The 20,868-nt window shown below is 41.3% G+C and overlaps 1 protein-coding gene across 2 annotated transcripts in view; it reads right to left on the bottom strand.

Annotated features, from left to right (window-relative positions):
* SORCS2 (sortilin related VPS10 domain containing receptor 2) overlaps positions 1–20,868 on the bottom strand; it is a 1,190,324-nt gene that overhangs the window by 878,229 nt on the left and 291,227 nt on the right. For both annotated transcript variants that reach the window (XM_073574542.1, XM_073574543.1), the window contains exon 2: positions 3,395–3,462. In XM_073574542.1, the coding sequence (XP_073430643.1) occupies positions 3,395–3,462 (68 nt within the window). The remainder of the gene's footprint in view (positions 1–3,394; positions 3,463–20,868) is intronic.

The following is a 20,868-nucleotide window of genomic DNA, read 5'->3' as shown; positions in this document are numbered from 1 at the left end:
CCCCCATGACTGAACCAGCACTGTCGCCGTCCCCCGTGACTAAACCAGCATCAGTGTTGTCCCCATGACTGAACCAGTGCCGGCGCCCCCTGACTGAAACCCAAAAGCTGCTGGGAAAATAATGTTAACTTTCTCCCTGCAGCGTTGGGCTAAGTGCGGACTCCAGGCAGGTTAGTAACACTATTAACCTGTAGATTAACCCCATATCTGCAAGTTAATAGAGTTTTTCTGGTGACAGGTTTCCTTTCCAGGTGAATTATTTGAAAGCTTTACATGAGCACAATGTGTTGGTATTATGTGAGCGCTATATCAGCAGTATTACGTTCACACCATATGGCGGTATGGTAACATTATATAGCTCTATTTTCTTCTCTTCTGGCCACTTTTTCTATAATACCAGCTCTGCACTTACATAAAAAGAGAATATTTTCAATGCCAAGTGTCAACATTTGCCAATTGCATACCGAGGGCACCGTATGGCGGCACTCTACGGGCGCACACAGTCTCATGCTCTAATATACATTTTTAGCTGCTCATATGCAGTACAGATGGAAAATGCAGAAACGTCTCCATTATCGGCCTTTCTTACGTCACTTTTATAAGGTAAAGTCATCCAGGAGACAGAGCGCATCGAGAAGCCTTCCAATGTACAGTCACACACTGATAACATAGCGATGAATTCCATTTGTGTAAAACATGTGTTTGCTGTTGCTGTAATTACACACACATATCATTGCAACCGTGAGTCAATAGAGCAGCCGGATCACATCGAGATGAAACGGCTAGGTTATCGGGATCAGAGGGTCCGCACTCCCACTACGCCGCTATCTCCTGCCCATTCATCTGTAGCTACAATCCGCCCCATAAGCTCCGCACATGGCGCACCTCGGGGTGTTCTGTGCACGGGTCAATACATCTGCTATTAATATTCTGCAGGAAACATTGGAAAATACTCTGAGCGCAATGAGATCCAAATTATTCCATAGGTTCCTATAGGTGCGAGAAATCCCTAGAAATAGGATCCATGAACTCTCTTGACATGTCAATCTTAGGAAATGCAGAAGTTTCCCAAAAAATACCAATTCCGCTTCGTCTTTTCCTAGAACACTATTCTTGCTCTTTCTCTTGGGAATATATGAATAAGTTGACAATTGGGTGTCGGACCATGTTCACACAGAGTTTTTTTTGAAGCAGACAAATCCAACTAGTTTATAAAGCAGAAACCACTTCCAGAAATGCTTCATTTATTAGGAATTTTTTGGAGAAGTTTTTCTTCTCCTAAGGAGTTTTTACTTAGCCTTTTCATTGGATGGTCTCTAGTTTGAAGATTCCAACAGGTTCCTCTTCAAAGAAGTGACGGCCAATTTTTTCCCCACCGGGCATTTTTCCAAACCTCTTTAGAAAAAAAAATAAAAATTCTGAAAACTCCTCATATGTACCGCAAAGGTGGATTTCCCATAAACAGGAAGTTTTTCAGGCGATCAAAAAAAAGTCTTCAAAAAATTTTGTGTGAACATAGTCTTACCATTTAGCCAGGTGGGGGAACACAGAGAGATAGGTAGCATCCAGTTTTCAATGTATTAATGTATTTGCAGGAGGAATAACAGAGGCACGGTACATTGTAGCGTTCTAAGAGAACATGTTCCAGAATTATGACCTTGTTCTTGACCTTGAGGAACACTAGGAGGAGACCTGACAAGTCCTCTTTAAGAATTGTAGTGTACAATAGATTAACAGAAAACACGGCCGCCCAGAACGTCGATGTTCATGCTGTGTCTCCCAGTCATCCAATGACCCCTGCAGCTAATCTACAGCCACTGATTGGTTGCAGCCTTCACTATTCCATTTCTGGGGACATCCCCATGACGGAATACTGAATGGCAGCAGCCAGGAGACAAAGCGCCAACACCACTGGAGCGGCGCCCGTCTGGGGGGGTGAATAATCTTCTTTTGTTCATACGTGGCACAATAGCGGTTAAGTAGGGTTCGTCCACTAAACAACCGCTTAATAAGTGTTATCCTAAAATCACGAGTTATCCGACATCCATAGGAGAAAATTTGCTGGTCACTGAACATGTGACCAGTAGGACTCCCAGCAGCAATCCCAAGAATGAGGCTCCGGAGCGCCATCTTGAATGGAGTAGAGGTGCACATGTTCCATTCGTTGTGTATGACACGGCCAGAGAGCGACACTATCCCATATCTAGCAGTCCTATAGACGATGAATGGAGGTAAAGTATGCCAGCCTCTGTACCATTCTAGATGGCGCCTTTAAGAGACTCATTATTGGGGGTACCAGAGTCCGTTCTTGGAATAGAAGTGACACCATTCGATTGGACCCCAAGAGATCAAGTTATCCTCTATTTCAGATAACTCTTGATTTGGGGAAAACTTCTTTCAGACCACTATATACAGCATTACTGTATTAGATGCATGTGCACAGTGTCACTAATGACGGAACCATGGGGCCCAACTCCACCTCCATAGCAGGTGGAATTGTGCCTTATGAGGAGCTATTGGACTGCAACAGGCCCATATAGTGTTCTTACACAGGGGCCTCTTCTGTATGTGCATTGGATATAATCATACATCATCCTGAAACTTCCTCCTGGCACAGAATAATAGGACAGACCAAAGTGGACAATACCGATCAAACACTGCAGTCAAAAAGCCAACTACCAATATCCATCACAGCTGATACCAAAGAATTATAACATGCATTTTCATACTTTTATTTCTATCTGTATTATAACTGCTCTTATATGAAACTTTTTTTTAATAATATTATCCAGCATTTAAAATTATGAAACTTTGTAAATCACTTAATTAGAGGATTTGATTTCCAAACCTCGGCTTTTCCCCAGTGGATTTCCCTGCCTTCAGCTTTATTGATAGAAAATGTACTGATTTGGAGTACAGATGATGGCAGTGATGGGTCAGCTCTGCCCTTGTATATCACTAACTCTGGGGAAAAGCTGCTGCAGGAGATCGTTCTGATGCGCACAACATTCAGAGGAGGACACAGGCGCTGACCCATCACTGCCATCATCATCTGTACTCCAATTTAGTACCTTTGAATATCAAGGTGTCTAAAGAGAGGCAAATAAAGGAAGCCACTTACATGCATTTTTTAGAACATGAATGAAGACAAATCCTTTAATAAATTGATTTGCAATAAATTTTCATGCAGGACAAAATTATAAAAAAAATAAAGTTTAATCACTCTTTAATTTCTTTCCCGAAAATCCAAGTTTTTCAAAATTCAGAAATGTTGAAAAGCATTCCCCTACACAATATCATATTCTTCCGTTTGCACATAGTCAAGAAAGTGTCAATCATGAAAGTATTTTTGACTCGTCTAGCGAGCTACACTAGGTCTAATAACTTGGCCTACCTCCATAACGAGCTCTCCAGGACCTTCCCCGTGTCGGCATGATAGTACTTGGTCAGTATGAGGATGACCTGTAGAGGAGAGACAGATATTAGTAAGGACCAGCAGGGTGGACAACATGAACTGTCAGTGTTGTGTGTCACTTACAGATGAGCAAATATTTTGAAATTCGGATTCACCAGATTCGACAAAATTTTTCTAGGAAATTCGATTTTCGAAAAAATTGATTCTAAAATACTGAAAAACCCCCAATTGCCCTGAAAAACACATATGACATTATTCTCTTTTCTTTGTTCACTAATATTCTTCACTGCTGTGAGGTCACACACTGTCTGTACAGTTTTTTCAGTGTTTTATAGATTTATCTCCCTTTCGTTATGGCTAAGCTATGAGATCTCTCTATCCAGATTCACCACAAAATGTCTGCTGCATTCCCTGCCACGGCTTTTATACAAGCTATGATAGTATGTTCTGATTGGCTGTGCTATTCCTTGTGATGTGATAGCTACAAGATATTATGTGAAAGCCCAACCCAGGTCATGTGATCATTCACTGGTTGATGTAAGTTTAATATGAAAATAGCCAAGTGTTCATCACATTTTTGCAATGCAAACAACACTTCAATATTACAAGTGCTGGTTATATAATCCTGACCCACGGAGCAATAACCGCTGATATTCGTGTCTGGTGTTGACAGCCTGTCATCAGGTTCTGACCCAGGCGCAAAAAAATCCATAGTGCTATGGCAGCATCTGCAGCTGCTTCATGCAGGGGACTGGGAACCATAGATGATTGTGAATATGTTTAATTTGTAAAATAAAAATAACATGAGGTTGGGAAGTTTGCTGTCTGGAGCTCAGCCAGAGATGCAGAACTTTTTATGGCACTGCTATAATTCCAATCTAGAGGGGAAGAAAATCTAATCTTCCTTGTGTGCCAGGAGGTCTTCTGCTCCTTTTCACCAGTCTCTGACAGCCGACACTCTCTGATCAGCAGTGGAGACTGGGCGATGGCAGTGGTTGAGACCACAATGGCAGTTGCATTGGGTGCAAAATTCTTAGGGGTGCAATATTTCAGAATACATTAATGTATTCTTAAAATAATTTATTTTGTAATGTTGCACCCCTAACAAGTCACACATGCCCCAAACTTCTGGCCGGAAGCCCTGGATCTCAAAGCTAGATCCACTTTTTTTATGCCAACATAACGACAATGCAGTTGGATCCTTTGGTAGAGCAGGGAGCCATAGTTTCCCTTCCCCACCTCTGTTCTCCATGTGGATCCTGTGGTAGAGCAGGGAGTCATAGGTTCCCTCCACTACCACCGTTCTCCATCTGGACCCTGAGGTAGAGCAGGAAGCCATAGGTTCCCCCATCACCACTGTTCTCCATCTGGATCCTGTGGTAGAGCAGGGAGGCATAGGTTCCCTCCCCCACCACCATTCTCCATCTGGACCCTGAGGTAGAGCAGGAAGCCATAGGTGCCCCCACCACCACTGTTCTCCATCTGGATCCTGTGGTAGAGCAGGGAGTCATCATAGGTTCCCTCCCCACCACTGTTCTCCATCTGGATCCTGTGGTAGAGCAGGGAGTCATAGGTTCCCTCCCCCACCACCGTTCTCCATCTGGACCCTGAGATAGAGCAGGAAGCCATAGGTTCCCTCCCCCACCACTGTTCTCCATCTGGATCCTGTGGTAGAGCAGGGAGTCATAGGTTCCCTCCCCACCACTGTTCTCCATCTGGATCCTGTCGTAGAGCAGGGAGTCATAGGTTCCCTCCCCCACCACTGTTCTCCATCTGGACCCTGAGGTAGAGCAGGAAGCCATAGGTTTCCTCCCCCACCACTGTTCTCCATCTGATCCTGTGGTAGAGCAGGGAGTCATAGGTTTACTCCCCACCACTGTTCTCCATCTGGATCCTCTGGAAGAGCAGGGAGTCATAGGTTCCCTCCCCCACCACTGTTCTCCATGTGGATCCTGTGGTAGAGCAGGGAGTCATAGGTTCACTCCCCACCACTTTTCTCCATCTGGATCCTCTGGAAGAGCAGGGAGTCATAGGTTCCCTCCCCAGCACTGTTCTCCATCTGGATCCTTTGGTAGTGCAGGAAGTCATAGGTGCCCTCTGCCACCACTGTTCTACACTTAGATCCTGTGAGAGGGCAGGGAGCCATATGTTCTTCATCTTGATCCTGTGGTAGAGCAGGGAGCCATAGTTTCCCTCCCTCACCACTGTTCTCCATCCTGTACACCTACACCCTAAAAGACGTCAGCATCCAGGCGGTACCATGATGTTACTGCATTGCGATGCCTGTGCAGGACCACTCTGTGTGCAAGTGAGAATAAGACTTAGCTGCTTCAATTAATTGAGCATAAACTTTATAATTTTTCACTGGTGGCACAAAGGTGGCGCTATTATACTGTATGTGGAGGGGAACCATCACTTGTATAGGGGACTGTAAGGGGACATTATTATTATCTAAAGGGGCACTCAGGGGACACTGGCAGCCATGCTATGCCACTGAAGCTGGGCAAGTATCGCCGGATTCCTCAACCAAACCAAAGCTCCTCCCTTCTGCATAGAACCTTATCAGCACCAACTGTCATCTCCTCTCTGAGGAATGTAACATTCTGTCTTTACAGAATACAGATTTTTCTCTGGGAATCAATAACTTTGAGAATGAATGATTAGTCCGGGAGGAGAAAAAAGCAGAGTTCTCTGATACCATCTATTTCAAAATTGCTTACTTTCATGTGTACAATACTATTTAAATATGAAATGAAAACTAAAATGATGTTACTCTTTAAAGGAATTCTCTGTTACGTCAGCTTTGGTTCTATCCTTGGGACAGGTCATAACTGTTTCATTGGTAGAGGTCTTGGCTATAGGACCCCCACTGATCAGCACACTGAGTGAGTGTGCTGAACGCCATGGTCACATGTAATTTACGTGAATTGTACATGACATCTCCTATACCTTCCACTTATCAAGACTCGGGGGATTTGTTGGATGATGGACATTATACAATATACACATTATATACTACAAATTCTATTCCCTATAAGCTAAAGACAAAATTTGCCAACTTAAATCTAAGCGCGGATAACTGAAATTTATTAAAAAAAGACAACAGACATTAGAGAGGTTGTCCAGCATAAGAAAAACAAGGCTGGTTTCAACAAGAAGCAGCACCACACGTGACCATGTGTCTGTTATCACAGCTCACGTTAGTTCAAGTGAATGGGGCTAAGCTGCAATACCACTCACAACCTGGGTGGCGCTATTTTGGGATAAAAAAAAGCAGCCAAGTTTTTTTCCCCTTAATAAAATACCAGTCAGGTCATGATCACACGATCAGTATTTGGTCAGTATTTTACATCACTATTTGTAAACCAAAATCAGGAGTGGGTGATAAATACACAAGTGGTGACGTGTTTCTATTATCCTTTTCCTCTGATTGTCCCACTCCTGATTTTGGCTTACAAATACTGAGGTCAAATACTGACCAAATACTGACCGTGTGAATGTGACCTAAAACTGAACATAAAAGCATAGAACTCCAGATAGTACATGTCCTCTTGTTCCAATTTGTCCTCCCGCAGTGAAGAACATGCTATTATTACGGGTTTTGTATTGTGCATGAGTTTTCAGCTGCTATTCTGCCCTATTTTCCAATAAGGATTTTCTAATAAAAGTTTAAGAATTAGAATCGTCAGTGAGCAAAGTTTTCTTATTCTTGTACTTTTCCGAGATGGGACATATGTGTCCAGAGAGAAATCCCCATGTAAAATATGGACGTACATGGGTAGATACACAGGTAGATACACCGTCTTCACATTATTACAGCTCTGCCAAGATCAATACATAGAAAAAAAAATGATTTTGTCTATGTGTGTACCGGGAGGTCTCTATTTTGCCTCCTCTTCTTTTTCGACAACCCCCGGCACAGACCTTGCTGAAAGAACCTTTCCATATTGTCTCACTAGCAGTAGAAACCATGAAAGTCCTCATCAGCCAAATCTGTGAAATACTATAATGTATAAGAGATATGTACAGAACACTGGGCGTACTAAGCCAGAACATCTATGAAAAGATCAGATTTTACAAAAATAGCCCTAAGCATAGTAGGGACCAACTTATATAAACTCTCCGTCATCATCTTACCACCTATGGGACCACCCAAACCTGTGATAGGATCCGGTTTGCAATGAAATCAACCTCTGTTTAAGACTCCCTTCCCCGCCAAATGCCATGATAATTTTAAACTCTACCTGATTACCATGGAATAGACAGATAAAGCAATAGAGCGGTTGGGATGCTCTGCACACATTGGTCTGAGGCTGAAGAACACCACCCCTTGGCTCTCCACTCGAGTATCAACACAAAAATCCTGAACTACCTTAATTTACACCCTTTTGCTGCTTACAACACTATATCAAACGTTATTCCTTTTCTTCATCAAATTCAGGCCTAGCATCCCTAAGTCATGGGTCTTTCCCATAAAATTGTTGTCCACTACTGGACAACCCCTTCTTAATGGCTCAATCATGCAGCACAAAATAAAAAAAAACAGAACTCTTAATTCTTGTAATCCATGCCCTTTGTTCATAGCGGTCACGAGTCACGTAGAATGTCACACAAAAGTAAGATTCTCACGGTGCTCTTGTGATCTCATTGAGGTCACCACAGTTCATTGTCCCAGCTTACAGAGAAGTGCCGGTGCGAAAGCAGCCTCGGTGACCTGTGTTAACCTCGATGACGTCACCGCTAGTCAGTGAAGCTGCAGCACCTCATTCTCCCATTGCTTTCAGCCTGGATGGTCACATTCTGGCACCATCTAGGTTGCATGCCACATATCGCAGACATAGATTACAGCTTGGGACATCTTCACTTCGGACAGGTGAGGGATACAGTTGTTTATTTTTTTATTTTTTTACAGAGGACAAGGGCTTCATTGGAATGGGTGTAAGGGGAGTATAACTGTGCTTTTTATTTTTATTTCAAATAAGTCAGTGTCTTTCAGATAAAGGATTTTATTCTGGCTGTGTCTTTTTTTACAATCAAACTATAGGGTTAATAATGGATAGGCGTCTTATAGATGCATCGCTATTACTAACTTGTGGGCTTGATGTCAGCGGCCACAAAACAGCTGACATCAACCCCACAAATATTACCACACTTGCCACCACATCAGGGCAAGTGGGAAGATACGCCTTTTCACCTGTAGGCTGCAATTTTTAGGCTAGGGGGGTCAATATCCATGGCCCCTTAGCAGCCTGAGAATACCAGCCCTCCAGGTGTCTGTTTTAGCTTGGCTGGCTGTCAAAAATGGGGGGAACCACACACCGTATTTTTCAATTATTTGCTTAAATAAGTTTTAAAAATCGCATGGGGACCCCTCAATTCTTGATAACCAGCCATGATAAAGCTGACAGCTGAGGGCTGCAGCCCACAGCTGTCAGTTTTGCCTGCACTGGTTATCAAAAACAGAAGAGACCCCCATGTCACATTTTTAATTTATTTAATTATTTATAACTCATATACAGTCATATGTTAAAGTTTGGGCACCCCTATTAATGTTAACCTTTTTTCTTTATAACAATTTTGGTTTTTGCAACAGCTATTTCAGTTTCATATATCTAATAACTGATGGACTCAATTATATCTCTGGATTCAAATGAGGTTTATTGTACTAACAGAAAATGTGCAATCTGCATTTAAACAAAATTTGACCGGTGCAAAAGTATGGGCACCTCAACATAAAAGTGACATTAATATTTCGTAGATCCTCCTTTTGCAAAAATAACAGCCTCTAGTTGCTTTCTGTAGCTATTAATGAGTTCCTGGATCCTGGATAAAGGTATTTGTGACCATTCCTGTTTACAAAACAATTCCAGTTCATTTAAGTTTGATGGTCGCCAAGCATGGACAGCCCGCTTCAAATCATCCCACAGATGTTCAATGATATTCAGGTTTGGGGACTGGGATGGCCATTCCAGAACATTGTAATTGTTCCTCTGCATGAATGCCTGAGTAGATTTGGAGTGGTGTTTTGGATCATTGTCTTGCTGAAATATCCATCCCCTGCGTAACTTCAACTTCGTCACTGATTCTTGCACATTATTGTCAAGAATCTGCTGATACTGAGTTGAATCCATGCGACCCTCAACTTTAACAAGATTCCCGGTGCCGGCATTGGCCACACAGCCCCAAAGCATGATGGAACCTCCACCAAATTTTACTGTGGGTAGTGTTATGAATGAGTCACCGTAGGAGGCAAAAGCAGAAATACAAGCTAAGTCCAGAAAACCAGAGAAGTTGGCAACTATCAGATTGCAGACCCCTGAACCTATCAACACAACTAGCAGTAGCCGTGGGGGGTTCCTACGATGCCCTAGACCCCTCGATCACAGCCGGAGAAATACGTGGGCCTAAAGAAAGAAAGGGGAAATCTAAACTGCCCCAGAGCAGACCCCAAAGCAATAGGCAGCCCCCAACATATAATGACGGTGAAGCAAGATGAAAATACTAACACAGACAGAAAGATAGACTGAGCAAAGACGGGGCCCCAAAACTACCTAGATAGGAAAGGACAGGAAGGCTGCTGTCTGCAATCTGCCAAAACCCTATCAAAGACATAAGCCAACCAGCTGATATGAAAAAGGCCCTGAAGCAGCTAGGCTTCAAAAACTGAATCAGCACTCAGGTATTTTCAGAAGACAGAGCTAAATGAATTCAGCACACCCCAGCAGGGAATGGCAGAAATCCAGAAAAACAAAGCAAAAACAAAGTCAAAGCACAAAAGCAAAAGGCCGAGCAGCAAACTTAGCTTTGGAGGAGCAGGAATTCAGACTGGTCTCCAAGGATCCCACAGAGAAATCACCCGCAGGGCAGAAGGGCATCGGCAGCCTTATAACCAGTCCGTAACTCCACTCAGCCAGTCACAATCATCAGCCTCAGGTGTTTGACAATCAGGCTCACTACCTTTCTTTACCAGAAGAGGGAGTTCCTCGGGCCTCAGTAATGAAGGGGTAAATGAACTCACAACAGGGTAGCAAGTGTTTTTCTTGGAATGCTGTGTGTTTTTAGCCTCCATGCATAACGCCTTTTTGTATGACCAAACAACTCAATCTTTGTTTCATCAGTCCACAGGACCTTCTTCCAAAATGTAACTGGCTTGTCCAAATGTGCTTTTGCATACCTCAGGCGACTCTGTTTGTGGCGTGCTTGCAGAAACGGCTTCTTTCGCATCACTCTCCCATACAGCTTCTCCTTGTGCAATGTGCGCTGTATTGTTGACCGATGCACAGTGACACCATCTGCAGCAAGATGATGCTGCAGGTCTTTGGAGGTGGTCTATGGATTGTCCTTGACTGTTCTCACCATTCTTCTTCTCTGCCTTTCTGATATTTTTCTTGGCCTGCCACTTCTGGGCTTAACAAGAACTGTACCTGTGTTCTTCCATTTCCTTACTATGTTCCTCACAGTGGAAACTGACAGGTTAAATCTCTGAGACAACTTTTTGTATCCTTCCCCTGAAAAGCTATGTTGATTAATCTTTGTTTTCAGATCATTTGAGAGTTGTTTTGAGGAGCCCATGATGCCACTCTTCATAGGAGAATCAAATAGGAGAACTACTTGCAAGTGGCCACCTTAAATACCTTTTCTCATGATTTGATACACCTGGATATGAAGTTCAAAGCTCAATGAGGTTACAAAACCAATTTAGTGCTTCAGGAAGTCAGTAAAAAGTAGTTAGGAGTGTTCAAATCAAGAAAATGATAAGGGTGCCCATACTTTTGCACCGGTCAAATTTTGTTTAAATGCAGATTGCACATTTTCTGTTAGTACAATAAACCTCATTTGAATCCAGAGATATAATTGAGTCCATCAGTTATTAGATATATGAAACTGAAATAGCTGTTGCAAAAACCAAAATTGTTATAAAGAAAAAAGGTTAACATTAATAGGGGTGCCCAAACTTTAACATATGACTGTAGTTCTAATGAATACTCCATCAGCAGAAATGGTGCATTAAATCTGCAACATCAAAAACTCACCAAAAACTCATTGCGAGAATGTATCCTTAAGAACAAGTGGAATTAGGATTATCTGTGGTGAAGAACTTGCTTTGTCTTCTATTGATCACTGGCTCGCTCTTGTCATCTGCACCTCAAAAACATTTCTAGAATTCGACCTTTTCTTACTTTTGACTCTGCAAAAACTCTTACCGTTTCTCTTATTCATTCTCGTCTCGACTATTGTAACTCTCTTCTAATCGGTCTCCCTCTTACCAAACTCTCCCCTCTCCAATCTGTCTTGAATGCTGCAGCCAGGATCATATTCCTCACCAATCGTTACACCGATGCCTCTACCTTGTGCCAGTCATTACACTGGCTACCCATCCACTCCAGAATTCAGTATAAACTTATTACCCTCACCCACAAAGCCCTCCATGGCTCAGCACCACCCTACATCTCCTCCCTTGTTTCAGTATACCACCCTACCCGCGCCCTCCGTTCTGCTGATGACCTGAGGTTAGTATCCTCAATAGTCAGAACCTCCCACTCCCGTCTCCAAGACTTTACACGTGCCGCGCCAATTCTTTGGAATGCACTTCCCAGGTCAATACGATTAGTCCCCAATCCCCACAATTTTAAGCGTGTCCTGAAAACGCATTTATTCAGACTGGCCTATCGCCTCAACACATTGACCTAACCTATCCCTGTGTGGCAGAGCCAAAAGTTTTACCATAACCAGGTTCCCAGCATCATGTTCCCACATGCTTTATGCATCCATTAGCCCTCTGTGTCTGTACTGTCACACACTTAACATTATGGCTGGTCCATACAATCAGAGCAACTGTTACCACCCACCTTTCGTGTCTACCTCTTTCCTCATAGACTGTAAGCTTGCGAGCAGGGCCCTCACTCCTCTTGTTATTTGTTATAATCTACTGTATGTGATTATTGTTATGCTGTAATGTCTATTGTCTGTACAAATCCCCTCTGAAATGTAAAGTGCTGCGGAATATGTCGGCGCTATAGAAATAAAATTTATTATATTATTATTATTATTGACAGCAAATTTAAGACTAGGGAAGAATATAAAATAACGGAAAGTCGGTCTAGGTTATATTTCAAAGTCAGATTCAGGATTGTCTAGACAGAAAGGTTTCCAAAGTTTACTGCTATGATTAAGGAAATTAAAATGCTCAATCACAAAATGGATAAACCATTTGTAAATGCAGCCATGTCATCTCCAACACCGAATACTGAGATGCTCAAGATAAAAAAAAACTGCTTAAAATGGGGCAGATTTTGGTTATGGGCACTTCTCTTAGCCGCTTCATGGCTTTTGAAGTCTGAAGTGGTTAAAAGAAGTTATAAAAGATGGAACATGTGCATAGTAAGTCATTTTAAAATTGAAGCGCATATGTTCAGTATTTTTTTGGGATTTTTTTTCGTATTTTTAAGACAGGTTCCAGGCGGAATCCACCTGAAAAAGACGTGTGCACATACCCTTACTAATCTTGTGTAACCTGAGCATACATTTAGGGTCTAATTCATCATCCACACTGTCGAGGCTTTTTTTCTGTAATAAAAATGGTTCTAAGGCTCTATGCCCACGATCAGGAATAGAATTTGCGCTGAGTCCAAAACGCTGCGTTCTACATTAGAAGCACAGTGGACGGGATTTATAGAACCCCCACGCCCACTGTGCTTCTTTTTAACGCTGCTTAAACCCACTCGCAGTGCGGGTTTACGTGCAACATGTCAGTTTCGTAATTTCCCCCATAACCATTCATAGATGCGTTAAATCCGCATAGCTCATTAAGAACATGCGACTTTACGTGATTAGAATGCAGAGTTTTTAAGGCTTCTATTCCTGATAGTGGGCACATAGCCTGAGAGTGACTTTTTTTAATCTGTCCCTTATTCATTCTTTAATCTGCAACTTTTTTCCCTACTTTCATCTGTCTTTTTTTTTAGGTTTTTATGGCTAGGCGTTGTGGTTGTGGTTTCCATGATCCAGACGTTTTAGCTTTTTTTTATCATATGCAACTTTTTGAGCTATCAAAATATTTTGTGTAATTGTACTCCAGTACCCCAGTGGAGTACAGAATGTGTCTAGCGTGTCCAGTAATTTTTTACTCTATATCCCACAATGAGTATTTGGTGTATTTTTTTCTGCTGTGTGTATTTTTGTGGATAAAAAAAAAACGCAGCATCTTACAGTTCCATCAAAGTGGATGATATTTATAGAAATCTCGAGGACTTTTTTTTACGCCGTGTAAACTGACCTGCGGTGTGTGTTTCAAATCCGCAACATGTCAATTTTTCTTGCGTTAAATTTGCCTTTTATTTGTGGATTTTCACATTAGACTTAAATGAGATAAGGAAAATCAGCAGATAAAAAAAACCGCACATGTGTTTTTATTGTGTTTCCACACCGGAAACTTACTAAAAACACGTGTAATCCGCGTATGACTTCATCAATAAAGTTTTATCAGAGCTAAGTAACAGGAAGCATCCAAAGCAAGGTGTTTCTTTTTAAACTAAGAGATATATAAAAAAAAGAGACAAAAATCACAGCAGAAAAAAATACAATAAAAGCGTAAAAAAACGCACTAAAAAACGCAATGAAAAAAACGTAAAAGAACCTAATTTATCTAATAGGTGCAGAAAAGAAAATCTGCAACATTAAAAACTCACCAAATAATCATTGTGGGAACGTAACCTTAAACTGTGCAAAAGAGCCAAAATTATAGCATCTTTGAATTTGATGCTAGTCCCATTTCTGAGCTGCTGTCAGTCAGTGTCGGGGGCGCGGTTACAGCCGACATGCGCTGAACCCACCTCTATGACTGAAAGCCGAACGCTGCCAGAAGGAATAAAGTTTATTTCTTCCCAGCAGTGTGGCTCTCAGTGTGAGAACTGTACGGTGTCAGAACCCTATTAACCTGCAGATTAACCCCATATTTTTGTGAAGAATTTGGCACAAAATCCTCCAGGAATAAAAATAAAGATAAAAAAAGTTACTGTAAAAAAACCCACAAAAGAATAACAGGGGCCTCAAACTAGACATTCCAGTGGTTCATGTGACTTTTTGAATTTGGTGCATCTGTAGACACTTTTGACTAATTATACACCACCTGAAGTTATTTTCTACCAATATAATTTACACGAAAATTTTCAGGACAATTGTGTTGAATTTCATGCCTTGCCTATTTTGTATCTATGCCGCACCTTTTTCCACTTTGGCCATGCTCCTTTTTCAAAGAGAGCTTAATAAAACCTCGTTGATAACAATTAAAATGACGTGAGGCATATACATCAGTTTTTTAGGCAAATTACTGTACATCTGAATTCTGGCGAATTTTGCTTAGAAAAATCTCCAATGATGCAAAAATCACATTGTGCCTTCTATTGTTGTGAGGTTGTGCCATCCAGAACAGAAGGGACCTTTGGGACCAGTGCCGGACTGGGCTGCCAAGGACCCACCAGTAACATTGAGTTTGGTGGCCCACTCTTCAGGGACATGCAAATATATTACCCTCATTCACAAACTTTTCTATAATTCTATACAATAATACGACGCTCTTGTCTGTACATACTGAACAAATGTATTGTGCCATCTACTCATATAGGTGGAATGGAGAGTGCAGTACTGCATGGGCGGCCCACCAGAGGGTTCTCCTGCTCTCCTGTGGGCCAGTCCAAGCCTGATTGGGACAATTAGTTAATGGAACCCTGCAAAGTAGCAAAGGAGAGGGAACTAATCAAGATGGGGCCCCCTCTTTCCAGGGACCCAATAGCAGCCTTACGTTAATTTCGCCCTTGAACATTTTCAACTGATATAATACTAAATAAGAAATTGTAGTCAATAAAATCAGATGCATCAGCCATTACCGCCTAATCCACGTATGTGATTAAATTGTCTAACGCCACTCCAGCTATTTGTGGATGGAAATACAAAGACATTAGCATATAAATAAATTTACAATTTAAAATGATGTGCTCTATTTTTCTCGTCTTTTAAGAAATAGAGATAACCATTCCTGAATCTGCAAAGTGGAGCATTTGGATAAATATACAGCCACTTATCAAAGGGAACTTTATTATTCCCATCCAATGTGTTTGCATGCATTGAAATATGAAATTAGCTCTTGTTTGCCCTGGAAGACTGTGGAGAGCCTTGCTCCGATTTCTTTGTTCTCAGAAGATAGAATGGTTTTCTAAGCAAATGTCACAACATTTGGAAAGTTCAAAAAAGACAGTAATTAGTTAGATGCATGCAGTAAGAAATTCAGGGATTATATATGGCACTATTACTATTATTCTCATTATTAATAGTAGTAATAATGTAGAGTTCACTTTGGTGTACAAGTGTTATCATAGCTGTGGTCCAGAAGATGTGAATAAAGTAAAACGCCTAACTATCCAAAATTGCAGTAAGAAATCAGTCTTCTCAATGTTCCTCTAAAAAAAGTGTAAATTGCCTCTTCAGAGAGGAAGAGGACTTAAACTCTAATGCCAACTATTGGAAGTATCAATCCTAAAAGTCATTATTGAGCCTTGCCACATGGCTAAGGATAAAAGTCCTCTCTAATTTGCATCTTTAGGTTCTCAGAGGGGAATTGCATGGCCTAAAAGTCTCCTTACCCAGGCATGTTAGGCATGTCACTCTCCACAAGGAGAACTGTGACCCCTTAGACCCGAAACAGAGGCCTCTAATACAGCCAAATCAGATCTTATGCTATGCACTAAGGAAGAGCAATTCCCCTGAAACATAAGTCTGCGCCCAATCAGAGTTGGTTTCACTGTCCACGCCTTCTGTCAAATTAAATATGAAGTCAGAGATCAACTGCGGCCCAGACTTCTTCTTCATGTTCAATTCGTAGGAAGGCAGGGAAAGTGAAGCTGATTGGGCGCCAGGCACTACGTGTCATATTACCGCACAAGAGCCCCGGGACGGCGAGGGCTGACACCGCTGGAACCGCGCCGGTGCAGGAGGTGAGTAAAAGCATTTATGGTATATTTTATTGGGACCAAACATTTAGATCAAGAAGGGGTTGTCTTAGTAGTGGCCAACCCCTTTAAAGAATTATATAACTTAGAAATAACTAATGGTAAATGTAAATTTACATAATAGAATCACAAAATATTGAAACAGAAACATTTCCAAAATAATAAAATAAAAACATTAAAAAAGTCAAAACATCACAAAATAGTACAAAAAATATGTGAAAAAAGGTGAAAAAGATGATTATACAATGGAAAAATGCTAAAATAATAATATATGAAAAAGTGTCAAAATAATACAAGAGAATTACTGTAAATAAATAAATTATATATATATATACACATATATACTAGCTGAAGAGCCCGGCGCTGCCCGGGCATAGTAACTAACTGTGGTTAGTTATAACAAATTATAATTATCCTCCATCCCATAGTCCCGTGCCCATATACCCATCATACATATCCACGATCCCATAGGCTCGTGCCCATATACCCATCATACATATCCTCTATCCCATAGTCCCGTGCCCATATACCCATCATACATATCCTCCATCCCATAGTCCTGTGCCCATATACCCATCATACATATCCACGATCCCATAGTCCTGTGCCCATATACCCATCATACATATCCACGATCCCATAGGCTCGTGCCCATATACCCATCATACATATCCTCTATCCCATAGTCCCGTGCCCATATACCCATCATACATATCCTCCATCCCATAGTCGAGAGCCCATATACCCATCATACATATCCTCCATCCCATAGTCCTGTGCCCATATACCCATCATACATATCCACGATCCCATAGGCTCGTGCCCATATACCCATCATACATATCCTCTATCCCATAGTCCCGTGCCCATATACCCATCATACATATCCTCCATCCCATAGTCGAGTGCCCATATATCCATCACACATCCTCCATCCCATAGTCCCGTGCCCATATACCCATCATACATATCCTCCATCCCATAGTCCTGTGCCCATATACCCATCATACATATCCACGATCCCATAGGCTCGTGCCCATATACCCATCATACATATCCTCTATCCCATAGTCCCGTGCCCATATACCCATCATACATATCCTCCATCCCATAGTCGAGTGCCCATATATCCATCACACATCCTCCATCCCATAGTCCTGTGCCCATATACCCGTCATACATATCCTCCATCCCCTAGTCCCGTGCCCATATACCCATCATACATATCCTCCATCCCATAGTCCCGTGCCCATATACCCATCACACATCCTCCATCCCATAGTTCTGTGCCCATATACCCATCATACACATCCTCCATCCCATAGTCCAGTGCCCATATACCCATCATACATATCCTCCATCCCATAGTTCTGTGCCCATATACCCATCATACACATCCTCCATCCCATAGTCCAGTGCCCATATACCCATCACATATCCTCCATCCCATGGTCAACGATTATGACATCATAATGAGCAGCGGGGCTTGCAACCTATGATGACATCAGCGTCGCCATGGCAACCATTATGACATCATAATGAGGGGTTGGGGCTTGATACACACACACTTTTTCCCCATTATGTAGATGGGGGCAAAATTGTTTGGTGAATTGGAACGTGCGGGGTTAAAATTTCGCCTCACAACATAGCTTAGGACGCTCTCGGGGTCCAGACGTGTGACTGTGCCAAATTTTGTGGCTGTAGCTGCGACGGTGCGGATGATAATCCCGGACATACACACACACACATACATACATACATACACACCCACATACACACACACACATTGAGCTTTATATATTAGAGATATATATATATAAACAGAAAGTTGGCAGATTGGTACACCAGAAACATTAAAAAATCAGCATCAACAAAAAATGGTCCAATAGAAGAGATCATTAACAATAACTGTTCCCCATGTGTTATTATCATTGAACTTTTGTCCTATAATAAAAGGAAATAATTGTACTCCTGTGTCCGGTGCCCTGTAGATTGATATTATCCTCGCACTGTAGAGCTGTGTTTTCCACATTAGTGGATGATCTGAGGCGTGCAGACGCTGTGCAGCATGTTTTGTGCTGGACTCTGAGGATAGGAGCAGAGCTGGTAGCAGCAGAAGAGCGGACAGGAAGAGGCGCTTGTTACACAGATGTTTTTATTCTTACACGCTCTTAGGATTACATGCAGGAGTCATTTATTTATGTGCCGAGCACAGGAGATTAGTTTCATAGCTTTATGTGTTATTATCGCTACCGACTATGATTGCTAGATGATGTACTATTCACTATGGTAAAGGGTGAGCCAAAATATATGTGACAACATTCAATGATGGTAAACGGGTAGGGTCAAGGTAAACCCAGCAGTCGAAAGTGGTGTCAGACCTTTAGTTTTCTAACATTGCAAATACTAAATATTGGAAACAGTAATTTAGCTATGTGGAAAATTTCAGCATTTTCCCAGCAGATTATTCGGCTATTTTTTCTTGTTTAACTGTAATGCTGGATAGTCAATATATATACACTCCTCAACATTGACATTGCAACACCAAGAGGGAAAAGTTGTGGAATTATGGAAATATAAAATTGTATTTTATTTCATTTTGCATAACAATAACATTTATATTTTATTAATTGCTCCTGGTTCCATTTTTTCTTTGGTTTATATATTGCTTTAATGGATGAGCTCTAACATTGATAGCCTCCTTGTGGTATTTATGTTGGAAAATATTTGGTGCAACAACTCCCATTCCTGACTATGAGTGTTTAGTTGCTAGATTGCTTTTTATAAAGTTAGAATAAAAAAACCCAGAGGCTCACACAGGGAGAGCATGTGACTGTATTTCCTGTTGTTCCTGTGTCTGTGTATGAGAGAAGCAGCCTGCTGTAGATGCTGCACAGATAGAGACACACAAATGATTTATTCCTGATCTGTTAAGCTTATCATATATTGTTCCTGATTGTTCTTGAATAAAGAAGCTCTGTTGTCACATGCTTGGAGAGTATCCTGAATAATCCGCTGCCAACACTTAGTCATAGCATACTGTACATCACAAATAAAGCAGGTGAAAAATAACTGGAGACCAATCACATAGTTACAGTTCACAATTTCTAGATCTGCAACCCAGATCAATAACATTTACAGAAACATGTGAAAAAAATATCAGAGAGGGTTAATGGACCCTTTAGAGGTGGAGACTAGAGAACGGACTTACTCATCGGAAAGCTTTTTAGATTTGATATCTAGATACTTGATACCAAGATTTCCAACCTTAGAAATGATCACACATTTACTTATTGACGTTTTCCAGCAATAGTCATATTAAATAAGGTGACATACTGATATATGCGAATGGATCTGACACACGGGTGAAATTGTGGAGTGTAACTGTGCGAGTGCGCTAAGTTATTTTTAATCTGGTGTTGAAGTATGTCAAGAATATGGACGTCGGTAGCATCAGAGGCACGTCAGAGGACTCAACACATACTAAATTTATATTCTAAATATATTCTAAATAGATCTTATATGATGTTGAAATTAGCAAGAATGTGTTGATGTAGTCGCAATGTTTTATTGAATTTTCTAAATGGGAAAAAGAAGCACTTAACCAAATTTGAGAAAATACTAAATCATAAGTAAATCTATCTAATCTACGGAATTGATACGCATGCTATAATTAGGTAGAGGTTCTCTCTATTAGATAGATAGTTATGAGATACAAGAACATAGATATTAGTTGGATAGTTATGAGATAGATAGTAGATATATAGATAGAAAGATAGATCTACTATATCTAACTATCTATCAGAGAGAGCATAGTTATAGTACATATATAATTATCTATCTACAGTGGGGCAAAAAAGTATTTAGTCAGTCAGCAATAGTGCAAGTTCCACCACTTAAAAAGATGAGAGGCGTCTGTAATTTACATCATAGGTAGACCTCAACTATGGGAGACAAACTGAGAAAAAAAAATCCAGAAAATCACATTGTCTGTTTTTTTTTCATTTTAGTTGCATATTATGGTGGAAAATAAGTATTTGGTCAGAAACAAGCAATCAAGATTTCTGGCTCTCACAGACCTGTAACTTCTTCTTTAAGAGTCTCCTCTTTCCTCCACTCATTACCTGTAGTAATGGCACCTGTTTAAACTTGTTTTCAGTATAAAAAGACACCTGTGCACACCCTCAAACAGTCTGACTCCAAACTCCACTATGGTGAAGACAAAAGAGCTGTCAAAGGACACCAGAAACAAAATTGTAGCCCTGCACCAGGCTGGGAAGACTGAATCTGCAATAGCCAACCAGCTTGGAGTGAAGAAATCAACTGTGGGAGCAATAATTAGAAAATGGAAGACATACAAGACCACTGATAATCTCCCTCGATCTGGTGCTCCACGCAAAATCCCACCCCGTGGGGTCAGAATGATCACAAGAACGGTGAGCAAAAATC

The sequence above is a fragment of the Dendrobates tinctorius genome, unplaced genomic scaffold (genome assembly GCF_039654945.1).
Source record: "Dendrobates tinctorius isolate UK_male_01 unplaced genomic scaffold, ASM3965494v1 ptg000039l, whole genome shotgun sequence".
Classification (NCBI taxonomy): domain Eukaryota; kingdom Metazoa; phylum Chordata; class Amphibia; order Anura; family Dendrobatidae; genus Dendrobates; species Dendrobates tinctorius.
Note: the sequence above shows the minus strand (reverse complement) of the source record. Positions and strands in the feature narration are given on the sequence as shown.